Source organism: Dermochelys coriacea, chromosome 18, assembly GCF_009764565.3.
Source record: "Dermochelys coriacea isolate rDerCor1 chromosome 18, rDerCor1.pri.v4, whole genome shotgun sequence".
NCBI lineage: Eukaryota > Metazoa > Chordata > Testudines > Dermochelyidae > Dermochelys > Dermochelys coriacea.
The window spans coordinates 13,250,514-13,273,741 of NC_050085.1; the positions used below are offsets into that span (position 1 = coordinate 13,250,514).

A 23,228-nucleotide genomic window follows, 5' to 3' on the forward strand; every position below is an offset into this window, starting at 1 on the left:
CCTTGCCTATTGGCTTCCTGAGATTGGGGTCGGGGGTGGGAGTGGGCTTTGCTTGACCAGGCCGGCAGCACAGTCCGAGTGTTCAGTCTGGGCCTGGGATCAGCGTCCAGCCCATGTGCTGGGAAAGGAACACAAGACTGTGCAGTGCCGGGCATCTCTTTCACCCCAGCAACAATGGGCACATCTCAAGGGGCAGGAGGGAGGGCTGCAGAGCCTGGGGTCTCTCGCTGGGGTGTGAATCCACATCAAAGCCTTAACAGATGGATCAGAACAAACCCAGGTACCCCTCGCGATTCTGCAGCTACAGATCAGGTCAACAAAGCAGCAGCTGTCTGCATTACACTGGGACCCTTCCATCCACCACTCGGTGCATAGTCCACTCCAAGCGGTTGCATACTCCCCCGGACCATCAACTTAAGCCCTGCCCTTTCTGCAGGAGTCGGGCTTTACCTGCTTCAATATAGCCCTGGGCTGATTTCTTACTGGGGCTGGGAGGGAGAAGGACCATGTCCTATTAAATGCAGGTGATTCAAACCAAAGCCTCCTGTGAGCTGGTCAGGGGCACGCCAAGCGCTGCAGACCGTGCCCCTGCCCTGGGTTTCCCCTTTGGTTTGATATAGTTTGTCTCCCTCTATCTAATCCAAAGGCGCATTTGTTAACGCAATCAATGCTGCAGACTCTCTGGAAGCCGGGCTGCAGGGTGGGGGAGTGTCAAATGATCAATGACCAGGCTTTAATAGTTACCTTATTTAACACTGCCTGTGTGGTGGCTAGGGGCGGGGGAGGGAGAAGGAAAGGGGAGCAGAGACATAATCCTGAGGTTGAAGAAATAAGGGCACCTAGCGTACCCAGAACTGCTGCCGGTTGCAGCCCAAACCAGAGTGCTTTCCGCTCAGCACTGCAGCGTGCGACTGTAGCACTGCAGGGAGGGATCGCAGCCATGTCCTTCAGCAACAGACCCGTGCCAGTGGCACACGGCTACTCTCTCCCTCTCTGAACAGCTGCTGAGAGAGATGCCCCTGTGCCAGGATGGATGAGCACAGCCCGGTGGGTGCGAGTAGCTCCCCTGGCAAAAACTGCAGCTTAACCCTGATTTAAACTTTCATGCCACAGCACCAAATGAGACCTGAACCCCAGCCGGGTCCTCTCTGAGATCCCTCTGCAGCAGAACTCAGGGTCTCTGGGCATCAATGGGAAAGGCTCCCGAACTCTGCAGCAGGAGGAAGGGACAGGTTCCCCCTCCAGCTGAGGGAGGTAACAGCCATGACTAGGAATCACATTTCTGCCTCTCAAGTACCCATCAGAATAGAAGAAGAAGAAATGAGAGAATAAGTTTGTATATGTCTGGAAAATAAAGATCAGTTTTTCACACAGACACAGACACCCCCTCAGCTACCCACCTGGCCTCCTCCTCATGCATTTACAACATTCAGCCACTGCAGTAGCTCTCACACAGATACACTAAAGCCACCCAGGTCCTGAGAGATTCCCCCTGGCTAGCTCAGCCCAGGCTCTCTGACCTTTAGCATCCAGAGTCTCCTTCAGGACAATCTCTACTCTCTCCACATGATGCCGGTTCCAGATTGGGTCCAGAAGCTGTCGGTTCTGGTCTCGGAAAGGCAGGATGTGGGCCACAGCCTGGGAAGGAAGGAAGGGAGGGAGGGAGGGAGGGAAAGATCAGCATTAAAAACAAAAATCCAAAGCCAGCAGCATTTCTAGAGCATCTCCCATCCCACTGCTCCATCCAGCACGGAAATGCTGCCCGGTCTGAGGTCTAGGGAGTACCCGGCACAGGGAGGAAGAGGAGAAATCGGCACAAGAACAGCAGGATAAATAAAGCCCGACTCTTGCAGAAAGTACCATGGGGTCTCTAATGTCCACGTGGGACAGACATGAAAGGCCTCCCTGTACAAGGCAAACATTTTACCGTTTCATCAGAAAGAGACTGGCGCCCAAAACACAAGACACTCAGCTTCTCTCCCTCAGAAGGGCAAATGGCTGAGTCAGACCCTGCTAGGATTTCAAGCCAGGGTTCCAGGCAAGTTGAGGTGGATCAAAGGGGCCGCGTACACCACTGAGCCATCTGTTCTCACTTAGGGCAAAACAAATTCTAGTAGAGATGCTCTCCTTGCAGTCAGACATGCACCCTTGTGACCAGGACGTGGGGCCATGGATGGAACAAGGCTATATCGAAAAGGAGATGTCACAGCACACCGAGGCCAAGGCAGTGCGTCCACCTCACGTGTGTTCCCTTGAGGGGCCATGCAGCTGCTCTGACACATCTGGACAGGGCAGCAGCATGTTCACAGAGCCCTGTGTTCTGGGGTCAAGAGTGAAACGATAGCTCAGCCCACTCCACAGCTACAGAAAGTGACAACTTGTCGGCTGGCTGAGGAAGGCTGGGTGAGAAGGGGAGGGAAGGGAAAGGTCACCTGAGATCTTCAACAACCTGATCAAGGAAGGCACAGCATCATGGCCCTCGAAACACTTGTAGTCTAGTGGATCTGGGGCTGGGCTGGGAGTCGGAAGAACTGGGTTCTGTTCCCAGCTCTGACAATGGCCTGCTGGACAACCTTGGGCCAATCTCTTCCCTTCCCCCATCTGTAACGTGTGGATGGCGACACTTACCTCGTCTACATAGAGGACTCCCAGTATGTCTAGCTGACCAGCCCTATCAGAGCTAGACACGCTGAAAACCCATGGAGGTCAAGAGACACAAAATCAGGAAAGCTCCCGTATAAAGCTAACCATCACATCACTGGCGCAACCCAGCTGTTCCCAAACTAGTGGTTTACAGGGATAACAGGCGGTGGGAAGTGGGACTGTAGGTGGATGGTGGATAATGTAGAGTTCCTTGGGAACCCCTGGGAGAAGCAGGAGAAACTGAGGACAAAAAGGGAAACATTAAAGCACGGCATCTGTGGACTGGTTCTCAAGTATGATGTTAACACTGATCTCCCAGCTCAGGATGGATCCTGATCAGGTACCACTCCCTATTTCATGTTTATAGTTCAAAAGATGGGGTAGCGGCACAATGGGCCACCAGAATGGTGATCCCCTCTTAGTTCCTTACCAGAAAGATCCCAGCAGATCCAAGAGAGAATCCTGTTCCATCCACCTACTGCTAGAGGAGAGCCCCTGGGTACGCAGGATTGACAGGGAGAGAAACATGTCTCCCAGTGTGGCAGATACAATCACCTGGATTATGTGTCAGCTGCCTTCCAATTAGGGGAGCTGATCCCAAGCAGGTCTGTACCAGTAATTTACCTGCTGGATCTGGCAATATCTGGTGCAGGGGAAAGGACAAAAAGTCAAAAGCAGAGAGCATATAGGCCATAGTTTGGGACCCAGGATCTCATGGGGGTGGGGGTGAGGGAACAGTCTTGATTCTCGAGAGAATCAAGCGATGAACCCCTTTCCTGCCTCCACACCCTCTACCAGCCCAGAACAGGAGAAACGTGACTTGCTCTGCCGCAGGGCTACATTCACTGCCTTTACCACCCCCTCCCCACTCTGTCCCTGCTGCAGTCACTCGCACAGATGCTCCAGCCCCTGAAAAATTGGCTGATGATTTAAAAAAAAAAAAAAAGCAACAGCACATCATATCAAATTAAAAGCCTCCTCTAGAAGCTGGTGCTAACAGGCTGGGACTGCGTGGAAGGGAAGGGTTTGCTTACTCAGCGAAATACAAGCCCTGACCTTGACTGGAAGACCAGATGGATTCTGCATCTGACACACACCCCCATACGTGGCCACCTCCACCTCGCTAGGAGGAGGAGAACAAAGAGCCAGACCCTTATCACTTTGGCATGAAAAGGTCCTGCCTCTGTCTGCACATTTCCCTCCCCCTTGCCCACCTCGGTGAGGGATGGGTGAGGGATGGGCCGGCAGTACAGGGGAAAAGTAAGGGCCAGTCACTGCAAGGTCACTCGGCTGCAGCTCGGAATAGTGGGCTGGACACATTCTCTTCGGCAAGGGGCGGGTTTGAAACGTGCTCTGAACTGCTCTGCCTGGGATCCCAAGGGGAGATGGACCCCCTCAGACACCGGGGTGGGGAGGGGTGGTAGGTTCCAGGTACACTGTGAGAGCAGTAAAAGAGCTCTAAGCGCTTCATAAACAGGGATCCATTTAGCCTCCAGACCTCACTCGCGCGCAGGGGCCATCCTCATTTGCAGATGGAGAAGCTGAGGCCCAGAGAGGGCAAGTCACGGCGCCTCTAGGAGGCAGAGCTTGGAAACAAATCTAGGACTCCGGACTCACAGTAGCTGTGCCGTAGCCACAAGGCCAATCTGCTTCCATTATTAAACACAGGACAGTCCAATCAAGACAAAAACTAGGAGCCAAGAGCATAAAACTCATTGATGGGGCTGAACCTCTTGCCTGGAGGCAGAAAGGGAAGAGAGAAGCTGCCTAAGGATATATGTAGCTATAAGCCCTCCAGGATTGGTTGGGGTGGGAGCAGGGGAGAAAACAGACCTTGATAACCCACCTTCTGGTACTCTTGCACCTAGTCCTTAATTGTTTGTATTGCCCTGATCTACAACAGACTCTCGACTCCTCAGGTACCTTGCTTTCTTCTGCATCTGCAAAGCACCATGCATACCTATGGCACTGTAAGGTAACACAGTCCAAAAGACATGCAGAGCGCAGACAGACTGGCATTCACATGGAGGAAACATGGGAGCAATGAAGCCACCAACCAGTGTCTCAGAACTCCATAGGTCTGATAGGGAAAGGGACATCACGGCCTGCAAGTGATGTCACACACACCTGACATGGTTACGTTTTACAATATTATTGCACCAACCCTACATTTGTTAGATAAAAATTGCACATGAGGACCCAGGCAGATTTTGAGGGGGAGGCTCGAGGTTCTGCCCAGCATGTTTAAAATCTTGCTGCATTCTCAGACCCAAAGGAAGGGTGGAAATACTCAGCTTTTGGCTTGCACCCCGACCCCTCCCTGCCTTCCCTTTACAATCCCATGTGCCCAGCCCACCAGCCAGTCTTACTAAGGTTTATTTTGCTGATGCTGAATATAAGCCATGGATCCTTTATGCAGCTGGGCAATGACCAGTAGTATTAATAAGTGAGGAGGCGCCAATGTGGCCCTCATTTCACAAGACAGTCAGATCAACAGGAATCGAGACAGCCTCACTGGGTCACAGCTAGCTGTATCTTCGTCTCCAGCCCTGCGCATCTTGGTGAAGGGGACAAGGAACCAGCCAAATGAACAGTGATAAGAAGACTTAATAGGCTCCAGGTCTCTTCACTGCTCCAGCAACCTAGGTAAGCAACTCATTTGGGCTATGACTGGTGCACCTGGCAGCCTGCTGCCCACATTAAATGAAAGGATGAAATTTAGGGACCTCCCATGAGCCAAGCTCCCACCCCGCCAAGACCCCATCCAGCATGCCAACAGAGTCATTCCGAGTCTGCTCACCTGTTTGCCAAGGTAGTGATCCACCCGGTACATCTCCTCTTCCCGGAAGAAAGTCCTCAGCTCGATGGCCAGCTGCTGGGCTGACTTGAGGTCATGGCCAAAAGGCTTTTCCAGCACCACCCGCAGCCAGGCTCCAGGGCGCGGCCTGCAGCTACCATTGATGTGGCGGGCGATCTCCGCGTAGGCAAAGGGCGGCACCGAGAAGTAGAAGATCCTGCCAGCTTCCTCTAGCCCCTCCTGCTGGAGCAGAGTCCCAATCTCCCGGTTCAGGGCAGTGTAGTTCTCGGACGTCTTCAGCTGGTGATACCGGCTCAGCTTGAGGAACTGGTCCTTGACCACAGCGCACCTGTCGGGGGACACATCCGACGGGCAGGCCAGCTTCTTCAGCACCTCAAACATCAGCCTCTGCCCTGGCTCATGTGCCATCAGCGCAGCCCCATGGAAAGTGAAGCTGTGGCCACTGCTCACCTGGTCCAGGTAGAGGTGGAACAGCCCCTCCCACAAGTACTTCTTGGCCAGGTCTCCTGTGGCTCCCAGCAAGACCACGGAGACATGCCCTTGGGACTCCTTGGCCAATGATGGCAGGGCACGTAAGAGAAAGACAGCACACAGGGCTGCCCTCAGCATCCTGGAGGAGGAGACAAGGACCCAGGGAACCTAGAGGACTGGAGAAGAGAAGGGAAACATCAAGCTACATTAGCATAGAATATGATGCCACAAACACAACCCTGGGTGCTGGTTCTTCCACAGCATTTGAGACAGGAATTTTCACCTGGATTCCTCTCCCAAAAGTCTCTCTTCTGGTTTGCCACAGGCAGGAGTGATCTCAGCTCTGTTGATTCAGCCCTAATTATTCACTAAGAAAAGGCCTTCATCAAATAAAGCTGAGGACCCAGGCGCTGTGTAAGCCAGGTGGCTTCTGTCAACAAGGAAGACCAGATCTCATGGGGTAGAGGGAATCAATGCCATCAGCACTGAGCAATAGGGTGGGCAGACCTGGCACTAGACATAAGCAGACTACGCAATTGCTCTATTCACTTTTTTCGTATGTGTTGTATGTGGGGGATCCCCAAAAAATCCCTGCTTAGGGCCCCCAATGGGCTAGCACTGCCGGGGGTGGGGGTGGGGGACTTGCTGCACAGGACAAGAAAGCTGCATTAGTGCAGGAAGCCTCATTACTTTCCTTGCAGTTTGCCAGAGTTTATGATTATTGCTAGCAAATATTTGCATTACTGGGCCCACATGCCCCTATCAGGACTGGGCTCTGGACAAACATAAAGAAGAACACAGCACCTGCCTCAGAGAGCTTCCCGCTGTGTCAGCATCTACCCCTACATGGTGAGGTTTCTGAGTGGGAGTCGCTGGCTTTGAGCTGTGGAAATGAAATCCATTCTTACACGAATTTCAGTGTCTGCTGCCAACAAACGTGTGCGTCAAGGCATGCAGGATACTACTTCCTGCTTGTGGCTTTTCTTCCATTTTGGCACCTATTTGCATCAATATTGTCACAGCGCTTCAGAGACAGGCACCACAACTGGTGGTCCCTGTTTTCTAGCTCTTTGGTTCACTTCCACAATACGCAGCCAGTTTAAGACTTACATGTAACTATGTCCCAATAAAGGGCACTGAATAAGGCTCTAAGCCAAAATGGACCAATCGGTCTGATGAAACAAGTCTGGTATATGTAGCTATGAAACAGTGATGCATTTTGTGTGTGTACTTGCACCTTTATATCTCTAAGCACTCAGCCTGTCTGCAGAGTTCCCCCATTCTGTTCCCAGAGTTGCTACAGTCTATAACAGAAGAGATGCACACAGTCCGCTCTCCAAAATAAATTTAGCTTTTGTTCCTTCTTGCTTCTGTTTTCTTTATACCAAAATACAAGCAATTTTTTAGACGAAAGTACAGGTTTTGTTCTTTGTGCACAGCAATGATGTGGGAAACCAGGAGAGAGAATACGGAAGGACAAGTTATGAGGACAGCACAACGGTTGATTCATAATCTATTGCATCAGTTGTTATCTCGCTCTCTTCACCTAGTTTCCTGGAGTTGTGCGTTACTGGAGAGCAGCCACAATGATAGCACAGTTGCGATAATCCAGAGCTTTCATGGCATTTCAAACAGTTAAGCCTTATCTACCACACAAAGTTGTGTCGCTTTAGCTACACCAGTGTAATTAAAGCACGAGAACACCCACAAGTGCGAACACAGTCATATTGGTATAACAATGCATTAGACCACTATAGTTACTCCTGTACTCTGTGCACACAGTAGGTTATGTACTGGCCTAACTATTTAGGTAAAAACACCATATCTCTAACTGACATAGTTACACCAGTACAAAGCTTGTGTTTAGACCAGGACTTAACGAGCGAAGTTCTAACATGTCTCAGTGAAACAGGAAATGTATTTGACACCACAAACCCAATTAGCTTTTCGCAGGTTCTGCACTTGGGGCAGTGAAACTGATCGGTTTCACTTTCTAGCTCTTCTGTAGCAGTTGGTCAGGAAAGATTTCTCCAGCGCATGGGCCTGTTTAAATTTTAATCAAAAATGAAAAAAAATCCCCCAAACACCTCGTTCCTCCCAGCCCCTTGCAAAATATCATTTCAGAAATTAAAAAAAACAGGTGACAATATTTCCATTCACGTTACCGTTTGAAACAACCCGATTTTCTTTTTACAGCAAGACTACACCAGGGCTTTGCACTACCCTGCAGAGAGCATCACCCCAGGGTATTTGATTGATTCTCCTCAGACAGGAAACACCCTTCCCCACCAACACAGTAAATGGTCCCTAATGAAGGATGCAGGTTTTTTAGGCCTGTTTCCTCTGGTGTCAGTGACCCCAACAGTCCCCCTTCAGGCCATATAGGTCAAATGTAAGGACCGGTCTTGTAAAGATTCTTGCATGAAATGGGAGCGTTGGATATTGAGGATTTTTCTCCTGCTCCCCCAACAGCCTCATATAATCTGCCGCCAGCTTCTCCTGACCCCACGGGCAGACCTGCATCTGAAGGGAGGGAAGAGGGAGAATGGAGTGAGGGAGACCTGGTAGGTTTGGAGGATAAAGGCAAAGGAAGAGAAACAAAACCCAAACTCCCCTCCCGGCCATCTCCATGCAATCTCCCCTCTCCTCCAGCTTCTGCCTGGAGCTTGGCAGCTCAATGGAATGTTTCTGGCAGGACCAGCACAGCGGAACTGAGAATGGATGGAAAGTGGAGATGTAGCAGTACCCAAGTACCACTTTGTGGGCAGAGATAGGAAACAAAGGCTTCTCCGCAGGCTCCCAGAATCCCTGGCTAGCGACAGCAGACAGCTCCCCTCTCTCCCAACACACAGCAACCTTTGCACCAACGTCCTTTCCCTTCCTCCTCCCCAAGCCCCACTTCAGGCCTGGTTCTGGACCCAAGGACCTGGACTCTGATCCCCTGCACGGCCGCGGGCTAAGCGGGTCCCACCCTCCTAGCACAGTTCTAATGGGTTTCCGTACTAACAGCGTCCAAGGAAAAGTCTCCTATTCAGCGCTAGTGTTTTCACTAAATCAACACAGGGAGCCCCAGGAAATCCTCACCGCCCCATCTTGAATACACGTGATTAAAACGCACACTGGTCTCACCCATCAGACTCACCCCAATAACACAAGGACTTTGCAAAGACTGCAATGGTGAAAGTGCTCTGGAAACTGACTTCCTCCTGTTAACTCCTCACCACAGATCTTTCTTCTCCTGCAGCCAGAAACAGGCTATGCCAGCACACACAGGACTAGCTAACCAATCAATAGGTAGACAAACAAGAGGCCTTGTTAACGATAAGCCAGCTCAGCACTTTCTGGTAAAGGAGAGGAAACAGCAAACCTGAACCTCCCATTCCCAGCAGAGAAAAAACAAATGTTCTTGTACCCGTCCCTCCCAGCATCTCACATTCATTGGTCCAACCAAGTTCCTTTTACATAGCTGTCCAGGAATGGGGGTGGAAGGGAAAGATTTTTTTTTTTTCCTCAACATGGATTCTTGATCTTTTATTTAAAAGAGTGGGAGGGGAACCCAAGAAAGATTAAAGGTAAATATTTGTACCTAGGCTAGCGTCAGATGTGTGAAATGCTGGCCCAGGCAGGAAGTCCAAGTTCCCAAACATTTTCTCTGAAACATTCATCTGATTAGTTAAGACACTTGAGAATCAAACCTAACACTCGTAGCGAGAAGCAGTGGTAATGGATTATAGTGAGCCTTCAGTAAGAGGGATTTAAGAAAAGACTTCCCAAAGTCACAAAAACTGAGTGGAAAAAAAGGGTACATTTTAATACACACACACAAATAAAATAAATGAAATAAAATAAAATAAGGGTTTAATACTGTTGAGATTCTGAATGCCCTTGATCAGAGTTGAATTTACAGATGAGGAAAGATGGTGTGGAAAGATGGAGGAAAAGCACTAGTGTAGGTCTTGACAGACCTGAGTTCTTGCCCCAGCTTAGCCACAGCCTCCTTACATGACCTTGGGCAAGTCACTCTGAGGTCTTGTCTATGCATAGTTAAGCCAATAAGAATGTCACCCTCTTGAGGGATGTCATTTTTCTAATGAAACAGTTCAATCAGTACCACCCCTACCAATTATATTGGTATAAAGGTGCCTTCTACTGGAATAGTTCATTCCTTTTCCCCCCGATAGGAATAGCTATACCAGTAGAAGGCACCTTTCCACCAGCCTAACTGCATCCACGTTGGGTGTTGTGCTCCTTTCTCTATCCCAGTTAAGTTAAAGCACTACAACTTGTGTTCATAAACAAGGCCTTAATCTTTCTGTGCCTAAGGTCCCCAGCCATAAACGGGAACAACACCACTCCCCGTCTCCCACCTTTTGTCTGTCTTGTCTATTTTGGTCCATCAGCTCTTTGGGGCAGGGACTGTCTCCTATTACTGGCATGCGCAGCACCTAGCGCGATGGGCACCTATACACGGCAGGGTCTTCTCGGTGCTGCTGTAATACTACTTACTGTGCTCTTCCCCTAGCCCTGGCTGATCAGTGGGGTTTTCAGGCACACAGAGCAGCATAGAAAGCGTTTCTTTGACGTTTTTCAAACACAGGAAAGAACACCCTGTGGCTGCAGAGGAAGAATGTCACACATTAGCTGAACACAGGTAAAGCAGGTCTAACTTGACCTGTGTTGGCATTTAATGAAGGGAAACAGGAGATAGCCTCAGCGTTTACCACAGTGTGGAACACTCTCTCAGGAGACAATCTGGGATGAATTCTCTTTCTCCTGGGAGCTACTACAAGATATATTTTCGCTCATCAATCTAACTCATATCATCTCTCCCCAGCCATCCACTGTAACTCTCCTACCCCTCCCTCCTTGCTTCTCGACCATCGGCTACTTGAGCTCTATGTAGCCACTTAACTAACCCATCAAATTGCACCGACAACCACATCGGGCCAAAAGCATAAAACATAATCCCCTTGTCTATTATATTACAGAGAGAGATTATTTTGCAGGTGTACATGATAGTCTTTCCTTCCACTATGGAAATATAATAGAATAATATTATTATATCTGGATCAGCAACTTTTATTCAGGACCCCTACAGTGCTTCAAATGTATTTAGATAGAGCACAACTGAAATGTTCCCACCTTGTGGGGTGCAGGGGGCTAGCCACCTAGACCACAATATAGTGAATGACAACTGAGGAGGGGTGAGCAAGGATTTCGGCTAAGGACCCTGGCACAGCCCTCAACTCTTATAATAAAAAGTCATGGGATCTTCAGTGATCTCAGCTGCATACAGGGGTATAAGGAGGGGGGGCCAGGTTACCTGCCCAGCTGCCCCAAATCTGAGTGGTGTTGCAACTCCATGTGCCAGGTCACAACACCACTCGCTTAAATTTGGCCAAAAAGAAAAGGAGTACTTGTGGCACCTTAGAGACTAACAAATTTATTAGAGCATAAGCTTTCGTGAGCTACAGCTCACTTCATCGGATGCATTTGGTGGAAAAAACAGAGGAGAGATTTATATGCACACACACACAGAGAACATGAAACAATGGGTTTATCATACACATTGTAAGGAGAGTGATCACTTAAGATAAGCCATCACCAACAGCAGGGGGGGGAAAGGAGAGGAAAACCTTCCATGGTGACAAGCAGGTAGGCTAATTCCAGCAGTTAACAAGAATATCAGAGGAACAGTGGGGGGTGGGGTGGGGGGGGAGAAATACCATGGGGAAATAGTTTTACTTTGTGTAATGACTCATCCATTCCCAGTCTCTATTCAAGCCTAAGTTAATTGTATCCAGTTTGCAAATTAATTCCAATTCAGCAGTCTCTCGTTGGAGTCTGTTTTTGAAGCTTTTTTGTTGAAGTCTAGCCACTCTTAGGTCTGTGATCGAGTGACCAGAGAGATTGAAGTGTTCTCCAGCTGGTTTTTGAATGTTATAATTCTTGACGTCTGATTTGTGTCCATTCATTCTTTTACGTAGAGACTGTCCAGTTTGGCCAATGTACATGGCAGAGGGGCATTGCTGGCACATGATGGCATATATCACATTGGTAGATGCGCAGGTGAACGAGCCTCTGATAGTGTGGCTGATGTGATTAGGCCCTATGATGGTATCCCCTGAATAGATATGTGGGCAGAGTTGGCAACGGGCTTTGTTGCAAGGAATAGGTTCCTGGGTTAGTGGTTCTGTTGTGTGGTGTGTGGTTGCTGGTGAGTATTTGCTTCAGATTGGGGGGCTGTCTGTAAGCAAGGACTGGTCTATCTCCCAAGATCTGAGAGAGCGATGGCTCGTCCTTCAGGATAGGTTGTAGATCCTTGATGATGCGTTGGAGAGGTTTTAGTTGGGGGCTGAAGGTGATGGCTAGTGGCGTTCTGTTGTTTTCTTTGTTGGGCCTGTCCTGTAGTAGGTGACTTCTGGGTACTCTTCTGGCTCTGTCAATCTGTTTCTTCACTTCAGCAGGTGGGTATTGTAGTTGTAGGAATGCATGATAGAGATCTTGTAGGTGTTTGTCTCTGTCTGAGGGGTTGGAGCAAATGCGGTTATATCGTAGCGCTTGGCTGTAGACAATGGATCGAGTGGTATGATCTGGATGAAAGCTAGAGGCATGTAGGTAGGAATAGCGGTCAGTAGGTTTCCGATATAGGGTGGTGTTTATGTGACCATCGCTTATTAGCACCGTAGTGTCCAGGAAGTGGATCTCTTGTGTGGACTGGTCCAGGCTGAGGTTGATGGTGGGATGGAAATTGTTGAAATCATGGTGGAATTCCTCAAGGGCTTCTTTTCCATGGGTCCAGATGATGAAGATGTCATCAATGTAGCGCAAGTAGAGTAGGGGCATTAGGGGACGAGAGCTGAGGAAGCGTTGTTCTAAGTCAGCCATAAAAATGTTGGCATACTGTGGGGCCATGCGGGTACCCATCGCAGTGCCGCTGCCCCTCCACCCCCACGAACATGATACAGTTCTGTGGTGACCTAGAATCCTATTTTCGACGTCTCAGACTCAAGGAATATTTCCAACACACCTCTGACCAACATATTAACCCACAGAGACCTTCCTGCCAACACTACAAAAAGAAGGATTCTGGGTGGACTCCTCCTGAAGGTCGAAACAGCAGCCTGGATTTCTACATAGACTGCTTCCGCCGACGTGCACGAGCTGAAATTGTGGAAAAGCAGCATCGCTTACCCCATAACCTCAGCCATGCAGAACACAGTGCCATCCACAGCCTCAGAAACAACTCTGACATCATAATCAAAAAGGCTGACAAAGGAGGTGCTGTCATCATCATGAATAGGTCGGAGTATGAACAAGAGGCTACTAGGCAGCTCTCCAACACCACTTTCTACAAGCCATTACCCTCTGATCCCACTGAGAGTTACCAAAAGAAACTACAGCATTTGCTCAAGAAACTCCCTGAAAAAGCACAAGAACAAATCCGCACAGACACACCCCTGGAGCCCCGACCTGGGGTATTCTATCTGCTACCCAAGATCCATAAACCTGGAAATCCTGGACGCCCCATCATCTCAGGCATTGGCACCCTGACAGCAGGATTGTCTGGCTATGTAGACTCCCTCCTCAGGCCCTTCGTTACCAGCACTCCCAGCTATCTTCGAGACACCACCGATTTCCTGAGGAAACTACAGTCCATTGGTGATCTTCCTAAAAACACCATCCTAGCCACTATGGATGTAGAAGCCCTCTACACCAACATTCCACACAAAGATGGACTACAAGCCGTCAGGAACAGTATCCCCGATACTGTCACGGCTAACCTGGTGGCAGAACTTTGTGACTTTGTCCTGACCCATAACTATTTCACATTTGGTGACAATGTATACCTTCAAATCAGCAGCACTGCGATGGGTACCCGCATGGCCCCACAGTATGCCAACATTTTTATGGCTGACTTAGAACAACGCTTCCTCAGCTCTCGTCCCCTAATGCCCCTACTCTACTTGCGCTACATTGATGACATCTTCATCATCTGGACCCATGGAAAAGAAGCCCTTGAGGAATTCCACCATGATTTCAACAATTTCCATCCCACCATCAACCTCAGCCTGGACCAGTCCACACAAGAGATCCACTTCCTGGACACTACGGTGCTAATAAGCGATGGTCACATAAACACCACCCTATATCGGAAACCTACTGACCGCTATTCCTACCTACATGCCTCTAGCTTTCATCCAGATCATACCACTCGATCCATTGTCTACAGCCAAGCGCTACGATATAACCGCATTTGCTCCAACCCCTCAGACAGAGACAAACACCTACAAGATCTCTATCATGCATTCCTACAACTACAATACCCACCTGCTGAAGTGAAGAAACAGATTGACAGAGCCAGAAGAGTACCCAGAAGTCACCTACTACAGGACAGGCCCAACAAAGAAAACAACAGAACGCCACTAGCCATCACCTTCAGCCCCCAACTAAAACCTCTCCAACGCATCATCAAGGATCTACAACCTATCCTGAAGGACGAGCCATCGCTCTCTCAGATCTTGGGAGATAGACCAGTCCTTGCTTACAGACAGCCCCCCAATCTGAAGCAAATACTCACCAGCAACCACACACCACACAACAGAACCACTAACCCAGGAACCTATCCTTGCAACAAAGCCCGTTGCCAACTCTGTCCACATATCTATTCAGGGGATACCATCATAGGGCCTAATCACATCAGCCACACTATCAGAGGCTCGTTCACCTGCGCATCTACCAATGTGATATATGCCATCATGTGCCAGCAATGCCCCTCTGCCATGTACATTGGCCAAACTGGACAGTCTCTACGTAAAAGAATGAATGGACACAAATCAGACGTCAAGAATTATAACATTCAAAAACCAGCTGGAGAACACTTCAATCTCTCTGGTCACTCGATCACAGACCTAAGAGTGGCTATACTTCAACAAAAAAGCTTCAAAAACAGACTCCAAGGAGAGACTGCTGAATTGGAATTAATTTGCAAACTGGATACAATTAACTTAGGCTTGAATAGAGACTGGGAATGGATGAGTCATTACACAAAGTAAAACTATTTCCCCATGGTATTTCTCCCCCGCACCCCACCCCCCACTGTTCCTCTGATATTCTTGTTAACTGCTGGAATTAGCCTACCTGCTTGTCACCATGGAAGGTTTTCCTCTCCTTTCCCCCCCCTGCTGTTGGTGATGGCTTATCTTAAGTGATCACTCTCCTTACAATGTGTATGATAAACCCATTGTTTCATGTTCTCTGTGTGTGTGTGCATATAAATCTCTCCTCTGTTTTTTCCACCAAATGCATCCGATGAAGTGAGCTGTAGCTCACGAAAGCTTATGCTCTAATAAATTTGTTAGTCTCTAAGGTGCCACAAGTACTCCTTTTCTTTTCCCAAAGCTAAGCTAACTCTTCTGGAGTTTTCTCTGCATTAAACCAGTGGTTCTCAACCAGGGGTACATGTAACCCTGGGGGTACAACTCATCTAGATATTTACCTAGTTTTACAATAGGCTGCATAAAATGCACTAGGAAAGTCAGTACAAACTAAGATTTCATACAGACAATGACTTGTTTATACTTCTCTATAAACCATACACTGAAATGTAAGTACAATATTTATATTCCAAATGATTTATTTTATAATTACATGGTAAAAATGAGAAAGTTAGCATTTTTTCAGTAAGTGTGCATGACACTTTCGTATTTTTATCTCTGATTTTGTAAGCAAGTGGTTTTTAAGTGAGGTGAAACTTGGGGGTACGCAAGACAAATCAGACTCCTGAAAGGGCTACAGTAATCAGGAAAGGTTGAGAGCCACTGCATTAGACAACTTGTACTGATGTAATTAAAACCAATTTAAAGTCAGTTTAGTCACACCCTACTGTAGACATTAACTGGTTGAAAGTGCATCATACTAATTTAGCTCAATATGGTAAATGAATTAAACTGTTGTGAGCATATTCTAAACCAGTGTAAGTGTGTCTGCAGAAGGGTCTTACACCAGTGTAAGTAAGCCGACTTAGGTCACGTCTACACTTGCATTTATGTTGGCAAGACTTTTGTCGCTCAGGGATGTGAATAAACCACCCTCCTGAGTGATATAAATTTTGCCTGCATAAGTGCCTGCATGGACAGCGCTTTGTGGGTAGGAGACACTCTCCTGCGGACATAGCTTCCGCCTGTCACAGAGGTGGTGTAATTATCCCCACAGGAGAGCACTATTCCATTGGCACAGCGCGTCTTCACCAGACGCGCTGCAGCTGCGCCAATGTAGCTTGGTAGCGTAGGCTTGTCTTAAGCCAAGTGGACTCCTGGGGGATTCAATTACATAGTCTCACACATTTCCAACTAAAAACTGGTTACTCAATACTTCCAATTGCAAACCACCATCCTGCTGTGCCCAGAGCCAGCAGAATAAACCCAGTTCCCCTGGTTTATTGCTGTCATATCATATAACAAAAAGGATCCATGTAAAAATGAAACCAGACAGGATTATGTTACCCAAGAAGGATTCCTTTCCCATGTGAACTAAGGCTTAGCTATATGAGAAAGTTGCAACATTTTAACTTAAATCAATTTTAAATCTGGGTTAGTTAAACCGGTGCAGGTCCCTGTGCAGACACTCTTATTCTGGCTGAAGAATAGCTGGTTTGGGTTTATCTGGGTAAATTCCCAAAACTTAAAAACCAAAATAACTGCTATCAAATGAGCATAAGGCAGTTCTGGTGCAAAATTAAACCCCGTTATAACTAACACCCTGACAGCCACAAACCTGAAAATAAATAGCACGATTAAAACAAATAGATTTTACAACATGGCCATAAAAGCTTGTCCTGCAATAGCACCATTCAGGCAATCCATTGAGGGCAACGCTACCATGCGTGGATGCAGGAGTCCACCACACAAGCAATTGCAGGATGAGGGCCTTAGACCCTACTGACCTGCACATGGGAACCAGTCTCAAGGGCTCTCTCACCCTGGATGTCACTGCTCGCAGCAGTTCAGGACCCATACAGAGAGCATTCCACTTGGCCATAACCACTATGACATACACATTAAGGCCCTCATCCTGCGATGATCTGTCAAACTATGGGTTGTCTTCTAGGTTGGCAGTCCAATGGGGTACCCAGGGGAGGCTGAGAGACTGCCTTAGGACCCAGTTTTTCATTAGATCCGCTAGTGCAGACCCCTTCAAATGGAGCTGATTGCACAATCAGGTCCAAAGATGTTCTCTCAAACTCTCTGCCTCTGCTAACCAAAAAGCCACCCACAGTGGGGCAAAGATCACCCTGAAGTCTTTAGTGCTGGGCTCTTTAAGGGAGTAAGATTGATTTTGGTTGGTCTGGGAGAGCGCTCCAGAAAAAAAAAATCACCTGTAAATCACTTTTACACACACACACACACACACACACACACACGAAAAGCAGTCTTCTGATCAAAGAAAAGCACCTACAGCCTTGGGAAAACAGCCACTACTATCATGACTGGGTAGAAGTCTCAGTCCCCCAACTCGCTGCTGTATGAAAAAAATGATAAAATGATCACCGAGTGGTAGGTTTTCACTAGAGAATTAGCATTCAGTCCACTCTGCAAAACATTTAAGAGATATACAGCACAACACTGCATGGCTTAATCCTTCTGTAAGGCTGGGCATAAAAAAAAACATAAAGGAAAGCATCATCAAGAGGTTTCAGAGTAGCAGCCGTGTTAGTCTGTATTCGCAAAAAAGAAAAGGAGTACTTGTGGCACCTTAGAGACTAACACATTTATTTGAGCATAAGCTTTCGTGAGCTACAGCTCACTTCATGGATGCATTAGGTGGAAAATACAGTGCAGAGATTTATATACACACACAAAGAACAAACAATGGGTTTTATCATACACACTGTAAGGAGTGTGATCACTTAAGATGAGCTATTACCAGCAAGGGGCGGGGGGGGGGGGGGGGAGAAGAAAAACCTTTTGTGGTGATAATCAAGGTGGGCCATTTCCAGCAGTTAACAAGAATGTGTGAGGAACAGTAGGGGGTGGGATGGGGGGAAGAAATAATATGGGGAAATAGTTTTACTTTATGTAATGACCCATCCACTCCCAGTCTCTATTCAAGCCTAAATTAATTGTATCCAGTTTGCAAATTAATTCCAATTCAGCAGTCTCTCGTTGGAGTCTGTTTTTGAAGTTTTTTTTGTTGACGGATAGCCACTCTCAGGTCTGTAATCTTGCGACCGGAGAGATTGAAGTGTTCTCCGACTGGTTTTTGAATGTTATAATTCTTGACGTCTGATTTGTGACCATTTATTCTTTTACGTAGAGACTGTCCAGTTTGATGGGTCATTACATAAAGTAAAACTATTTCCCCATGTTATTTCTCCCCCCACCCCACCCCCTACTGTTCCTCACACGTTCTTGTGAACTGCTGGAAATGGCCCACCTTGATTATCACCACAAAAGGTTTTCCTCCTCCCTCCCCCCGCCCCTTGCTGGTAATAATAGCTCATCTTAAGTGATCACACTCCTTACAGTGTGTCTGATAAAACCCATTGTTTCATGTTCTCTGTGTGTGTGTGTGTGTATATAAATCTCCCCACTGTACTTTCCACCAAATGCATCCGATGAAGTGAGCTGTAGCTCACGAAAGCTTATGCTCTAATAAATTTGTTAGTCTCTAAGGTGCCACAAGTACTCTTTTTTTTTTTTTTATCATCAAGAGGGAATGAGTTTCAGAGTAGCAGCCGTGTTAGTCTGTATTCGCAAAAAGAAAAGGAGTACTTGTGGCACCTTAGAGACTAACAAATTTATTAGAGGGAATGAGAATCAGGAATAAAAAGCCAGCCTTCTGCACAGGGGAGTATTAGAGATGGGTTGAACCAGCAACATCAGTTCCTGGAAAGGTCAGAGGTTTAATGCCCAAGATCCCATAAAGTACAGAAGGAGAGATTCAAATTAGCACTTGATCCTTTCTATTAACTGTTCTGACAAAGCTGTGACCTCCAACCCTCACACAAAAGAGGCAGAGCTGAGGCCACCAGACCCAGAAAACTGAATCACAGAATTTCCATCGACTAGGAGGAACATCTCGCATTTATAGAGACCCCAAATCAGCATAGCATTTATTCCTCAATGACACAGAAGGCAAACCCTTGGCTATACAAGGGTTAGCCAAGATCTGAAGTGTGCGTTTCTTGCTACTCCAACCAGTGTGTCTAAGTGGCAATCTGAAATACTCCTCATCCCTCTTCCTCGGGCTCATTCCAGCCCAGTAATTTAGTTGTTAAACCCCTCAGCACCGAAGGGCAGGAGAAGAATTTCATCGAGGTCGTGGAATCATGCACAGAGGTAACCAGTGTCATCACAGGCAATAACTAGCGATTGATTTACCAAAAAAAAAAAAAAAAAAAAAAAATAGAGTTACAGAGACAGAAATGAGGAATTGAATTTCCTTAGGTGAGATCTAAGGAAAAGTTACCTTAGAAGAGGGGCATGTCTTGTAATGTACACCACAGGCACAACCGACACAAATAACTTTTTTCCCTTCCCTCACCAAGGCATCACCAAAACCCACACCCCAGCAATAAATCACTCCTCACACACACACAAAATCTCTCTACCCATAAACTACTGACTGAGCTTCCCCCCTTCACGCCTCCTCCGGTCCCAGAATCCCCCACGGAACAGAAACCAAGTGCCTCTGCCAACCGACTGGTGCAAGAAGAAAGAGCCCAAGGCCATTTATTACACACGCAGCCCAAGACAGAGGAGGGGAGGAACTTTCCCATATTCCACCCGCCCCACTAGCTGACCCCTATCACCCCTAGAAGTGGGGCTATCCCCACATCCAAGTCTAATTCTGCAAAGCCACAGCACATCAGCCGACACGTGCTCTTATGCCGGGACAGCCCACACTGCGCGGCTTGGCCGCACAAAGCAGCCCTGGGTGGTTCCCCCCCCCGCCAGCAGTTTGCAAGCTGTGCAGAGTGCACGGCGCTGCAGCAGGCTCTGCTCCCACCCCTGCCACCACACGTCTCGCAGCGGCTCACCCCACGCAGCAGCCGGGAAGGGACCCCCACTGATCTGCTGAGCTCCCCCCCACCCCGCCCCGCCCCGGATAAGCGCGAACCCCCTCCCCACCGTACTCACGCGGAGGGCCAAGCCACGGGAAACCCTCCCTGGGCCGGGCCGGCTGCAGCTGCGGGCTCCGCCTCCCGCACCGGCGCACAGGGCTCCGCTGCTAGTAAAGTCTATGGTTCACTCTGCACTGGCTCCCGCTATTGAGAGGCGGGAGGGGGCAGAAAGACTGGATAAGTGGATTCTTAGGGATTCAGCTGCAAGGGTGGGTCCCGCCCCCAAGCGAGGCAGCTCCAGTCTCAGAGGGGCCAGATTTCCCCCCCCCCAAAAGAGTTTAGTTCCCATCTGAGCACTTAAATGGAGCTGGTCAGATGTCCAAAAGTTCCCAGCAGCTGTAGCGCCCACAGGACCTGTCAAGTTTCGAAACAAAGCCATGGGTGCTTTCTCCCACGCTGCCCCACATGCCTGGGAACAGCTCCCAGTTAGCCTCCCCAAAGCTACCTCATTAGCCACCGTCAAATCCCTCCTCCAAACTCTCCTTTGCCATGTTGCCTACAAAAAACTTGACAACCGTTCGATTGTTGGTGTGCTGAGATCACTGCCTGTCAGGATGACCCATATCCCATGGTTTCCTTTTCGTCCCTGATCTAGCCCTTGTCTCTTGTCTTAGAGGGTAAGCTCCTTGGACCATCTTCTTGTTCTGGGTTTGTACAGCACCTAGCACAGTGGGGTCCTGGACCATGATTCAGGCTCCTAGGCTCTATGACAATACAAATAATAATCAGGGCTGTTGATTAATCACAGTTTACTCACACCATTAACTCAAAAAAAGTAATCATGATTAATTGCAGTTTTAATCACACTGTGATTAAACAACAGAATACCAATTGACATTTATTAACTATTTTGGGATGTTTTTCTACATTTTCAAATATATTGATTTCAATTACAATGTGGAATACAAAGTGTACAGTGCTCACTTTATATTACTTTTGATTACAAATATTTGCACTGTAAAAATGACAAACAAAAGAAATAGTATTTTTCAGTTCACCTCACGCAAGTACTGTAGTGCAATCTCTTATTATGAAAGTGCAATTTACAAATGTGGATTTTTTTTTTGTTACATAACTGCACTTAGTAACCATACAATGTAAAACTTTAGAGCCTACAAGTCCACTCATTCCTACTTCTTGTTCAGCCAATCGCTATGAGGAAAAAATTTGTTTACATTTACAGGAGATAATGCTGCCCGTTTCTTATTTACAGTGTCACCTCAAAGTGAGAAAAGGCATTGACACCTGTATATGCATGAGTGTATGTGTGATATCTGCTGGGAGAGCAATATAGCGGTGCATAGACAATCCAGGAAGTTTTTGGAAAGTGTAGGGGACAATTTCCTGATGCAAGTGCTGGAGGAACCAACTAGGGGAAGAGCTCTTCTTGACCTGCTGCTCACAAACCGGGAAGAATTAGTAGGGGAAGCAAAAGTGGATGGGAACCTGGGAGGCAGTGATCAAGAGATGGTCGAGTTCAGGATCCTGACACAGGGAAGAAAGGAGAGCAGCAGAATACAGACCCTGGACTTCAGAAAAGCAGACTTTGACTCCCTCAGGGAACTGATGGGCAGCATCCCCTGGGAGAATAACATGAGGGGGAAAGGAGTCCAGGAGAGCAGGCTGTATTTTAAAGAATCCTTATTGAGGTTATAGGGACAAACCATCCCGATGTGTAGAAAGAATAGTAAATATGGAAGGCGACCAGCTTGGCTTAACAGTTAAATCCTTGCTGATCTTAAACACAAAAAAGAAGCTTACAAGAAGTGGAAGATTGGACAAATGACCAGGGAAGAGTATAAAAATATTGCTAGGGCATGCAGGAGTGAAATCAGGAAGGCCAAATCACACCTGGAGTTGCAGCTAGCGAGAGATGTTAAGAGTAACAAGAAGGATTTTTTCAGGTATGTTAGTAACAAGAAGAAAGTCAAGGAAAGTGTGGGCCCCTTACTGAATGAGGGAGGCAACCTAGTGACAGAAGATGTGGAAAAAGCTAATGTACTCAATGCTTTTTTTGCCTCTGTCTTCATGAACAAGGTCAGCTCCCAGACTACTGCACTGGGCAGCACAGCATGGGGAGGAGAAAGAAGTGGTTCGGGACTATTTAGAAAAGCTGGACGAGCACAAGTCCATGGGGCCGGATGTGCTGAATTCGAGAGTGCTAAAGGAGTTGGCAGATGTGATTGCAGAGCCATTGAACATTATCTTTGAAAACTCATGGCGATCGGGGTAAGTCCCGGACGACTGGAAAAAGGCTAATGTAGTGCCCATCTTTAAAAAAGGGAAGAAGGAGGATCCTGGGAACTACAGGCCAGTCAGCCTCACCTCAGTCCCTGGAAAAATCATGGAGCAGGTCCTCAAGGAATCAATTCTGAAGCACTTAGAGGAGAGGAAAGTGATCAGAAACAGTCAGCTTGGATTCACGAAGGGCAAGTCATGCCTGATTAATCTAATTGCCTTCTACGACGAGATAACTGGCTCTGTGGATGAGGGGAAAGCAGTGGACGTGTTGTTCCTTGACTTTAGCAAAGCTTTTGACACGGTCTTCTACAGTATTCTTGCCAGCAAGTTAAAGAAGTATGGGCTGGATGAATGGACTATAAGGTGGATAGAAAGTTGGCTAGATCGTCGGGCTCAACGGGTAATGATCAATGGCTCCATGTCTAGTTGGCAGCCGGTATCAAGCGGAGTGCCCCAAGGGTCGGTCCTCAGGCCAGTTTTGTTCAATATCTTCATAAATGATCTGGAAGATGGTGTGGATTGCACCTTCAGCAAGTTTGCAGATGACGCTAAACTGGGAGGAGAGATAGATACGCTGGAGGGTAGAGATAGGATACAGAGGGACCTAGACAAATTGGAGGATTGGGCCAAAAGAAATCTGATGAGGTTCAACAAGGACAAGTGCAGAGTCCTGCACTTAGGACGGAAGAATCCCATGCACTGCTACAAACTAGGGACCGAATGGTTAGGCAGGAGTTCTGCAGAAAAGGACCTAGGGGTTACAGCGGACGAGAAGCTGGATATGAGTCAACAGTGTGCCCTTGTTGCCAAGAAGGCCAATGGCATTTTGGGATGTATAAGTAGGGGCATTGCCAGCAGATCGAGGGACGTGATCGTTCCCCTCTATTCGACATTGGTGAGGCCTCATCTGGAGTACTCTGTCCAGTTTTG

The 23,228-nt window shown here is 47.8% G+C and overlaps 1 protein-coding gene across 6 annotated transcripts in view; it reads right to left on the reverse strand.

Annotated features, from left to right (window-relative positions):
* The window catches only part of H6PD (hexose-6-phosphate dehydrogenase/glucose 1-dehydrogenase), a 28,748-nt gene extending 8,521 nt beyond the window's left edge, over nucleotides 1-20,227 (reverse strand). The window contains exons 1-4 of one of the 6 annotated variants that reach the window (XM_043499809.1): nucleotides 20,074-20,179; nucleotides 10,439-10,546; nucleotides 5,444-6,100; nucleotides 1,521-1,638 (exon numbers count right to left, since the gene is read on the reverse strand). In XM_043499809.1, coding sequence (XP_043355744.1) covers nucleotides 1,521-1,638; nucleotides 5,444-6,070 — 745 coding nt within the window. In that variant the 5' untranslated portion in view covers nucleotides 6,071-6,100; nucleotides 10,439-10,546; nucleotides 20,074-20,179. The other 5 variants (XM_043499811.1, XM_038376994.2, XM_043499810.1 and 2 more) reach the window with 5 other exon arrangements.
* Nucleotides 20,228-23,228: the final 3,001 nt, after the last annotated feature.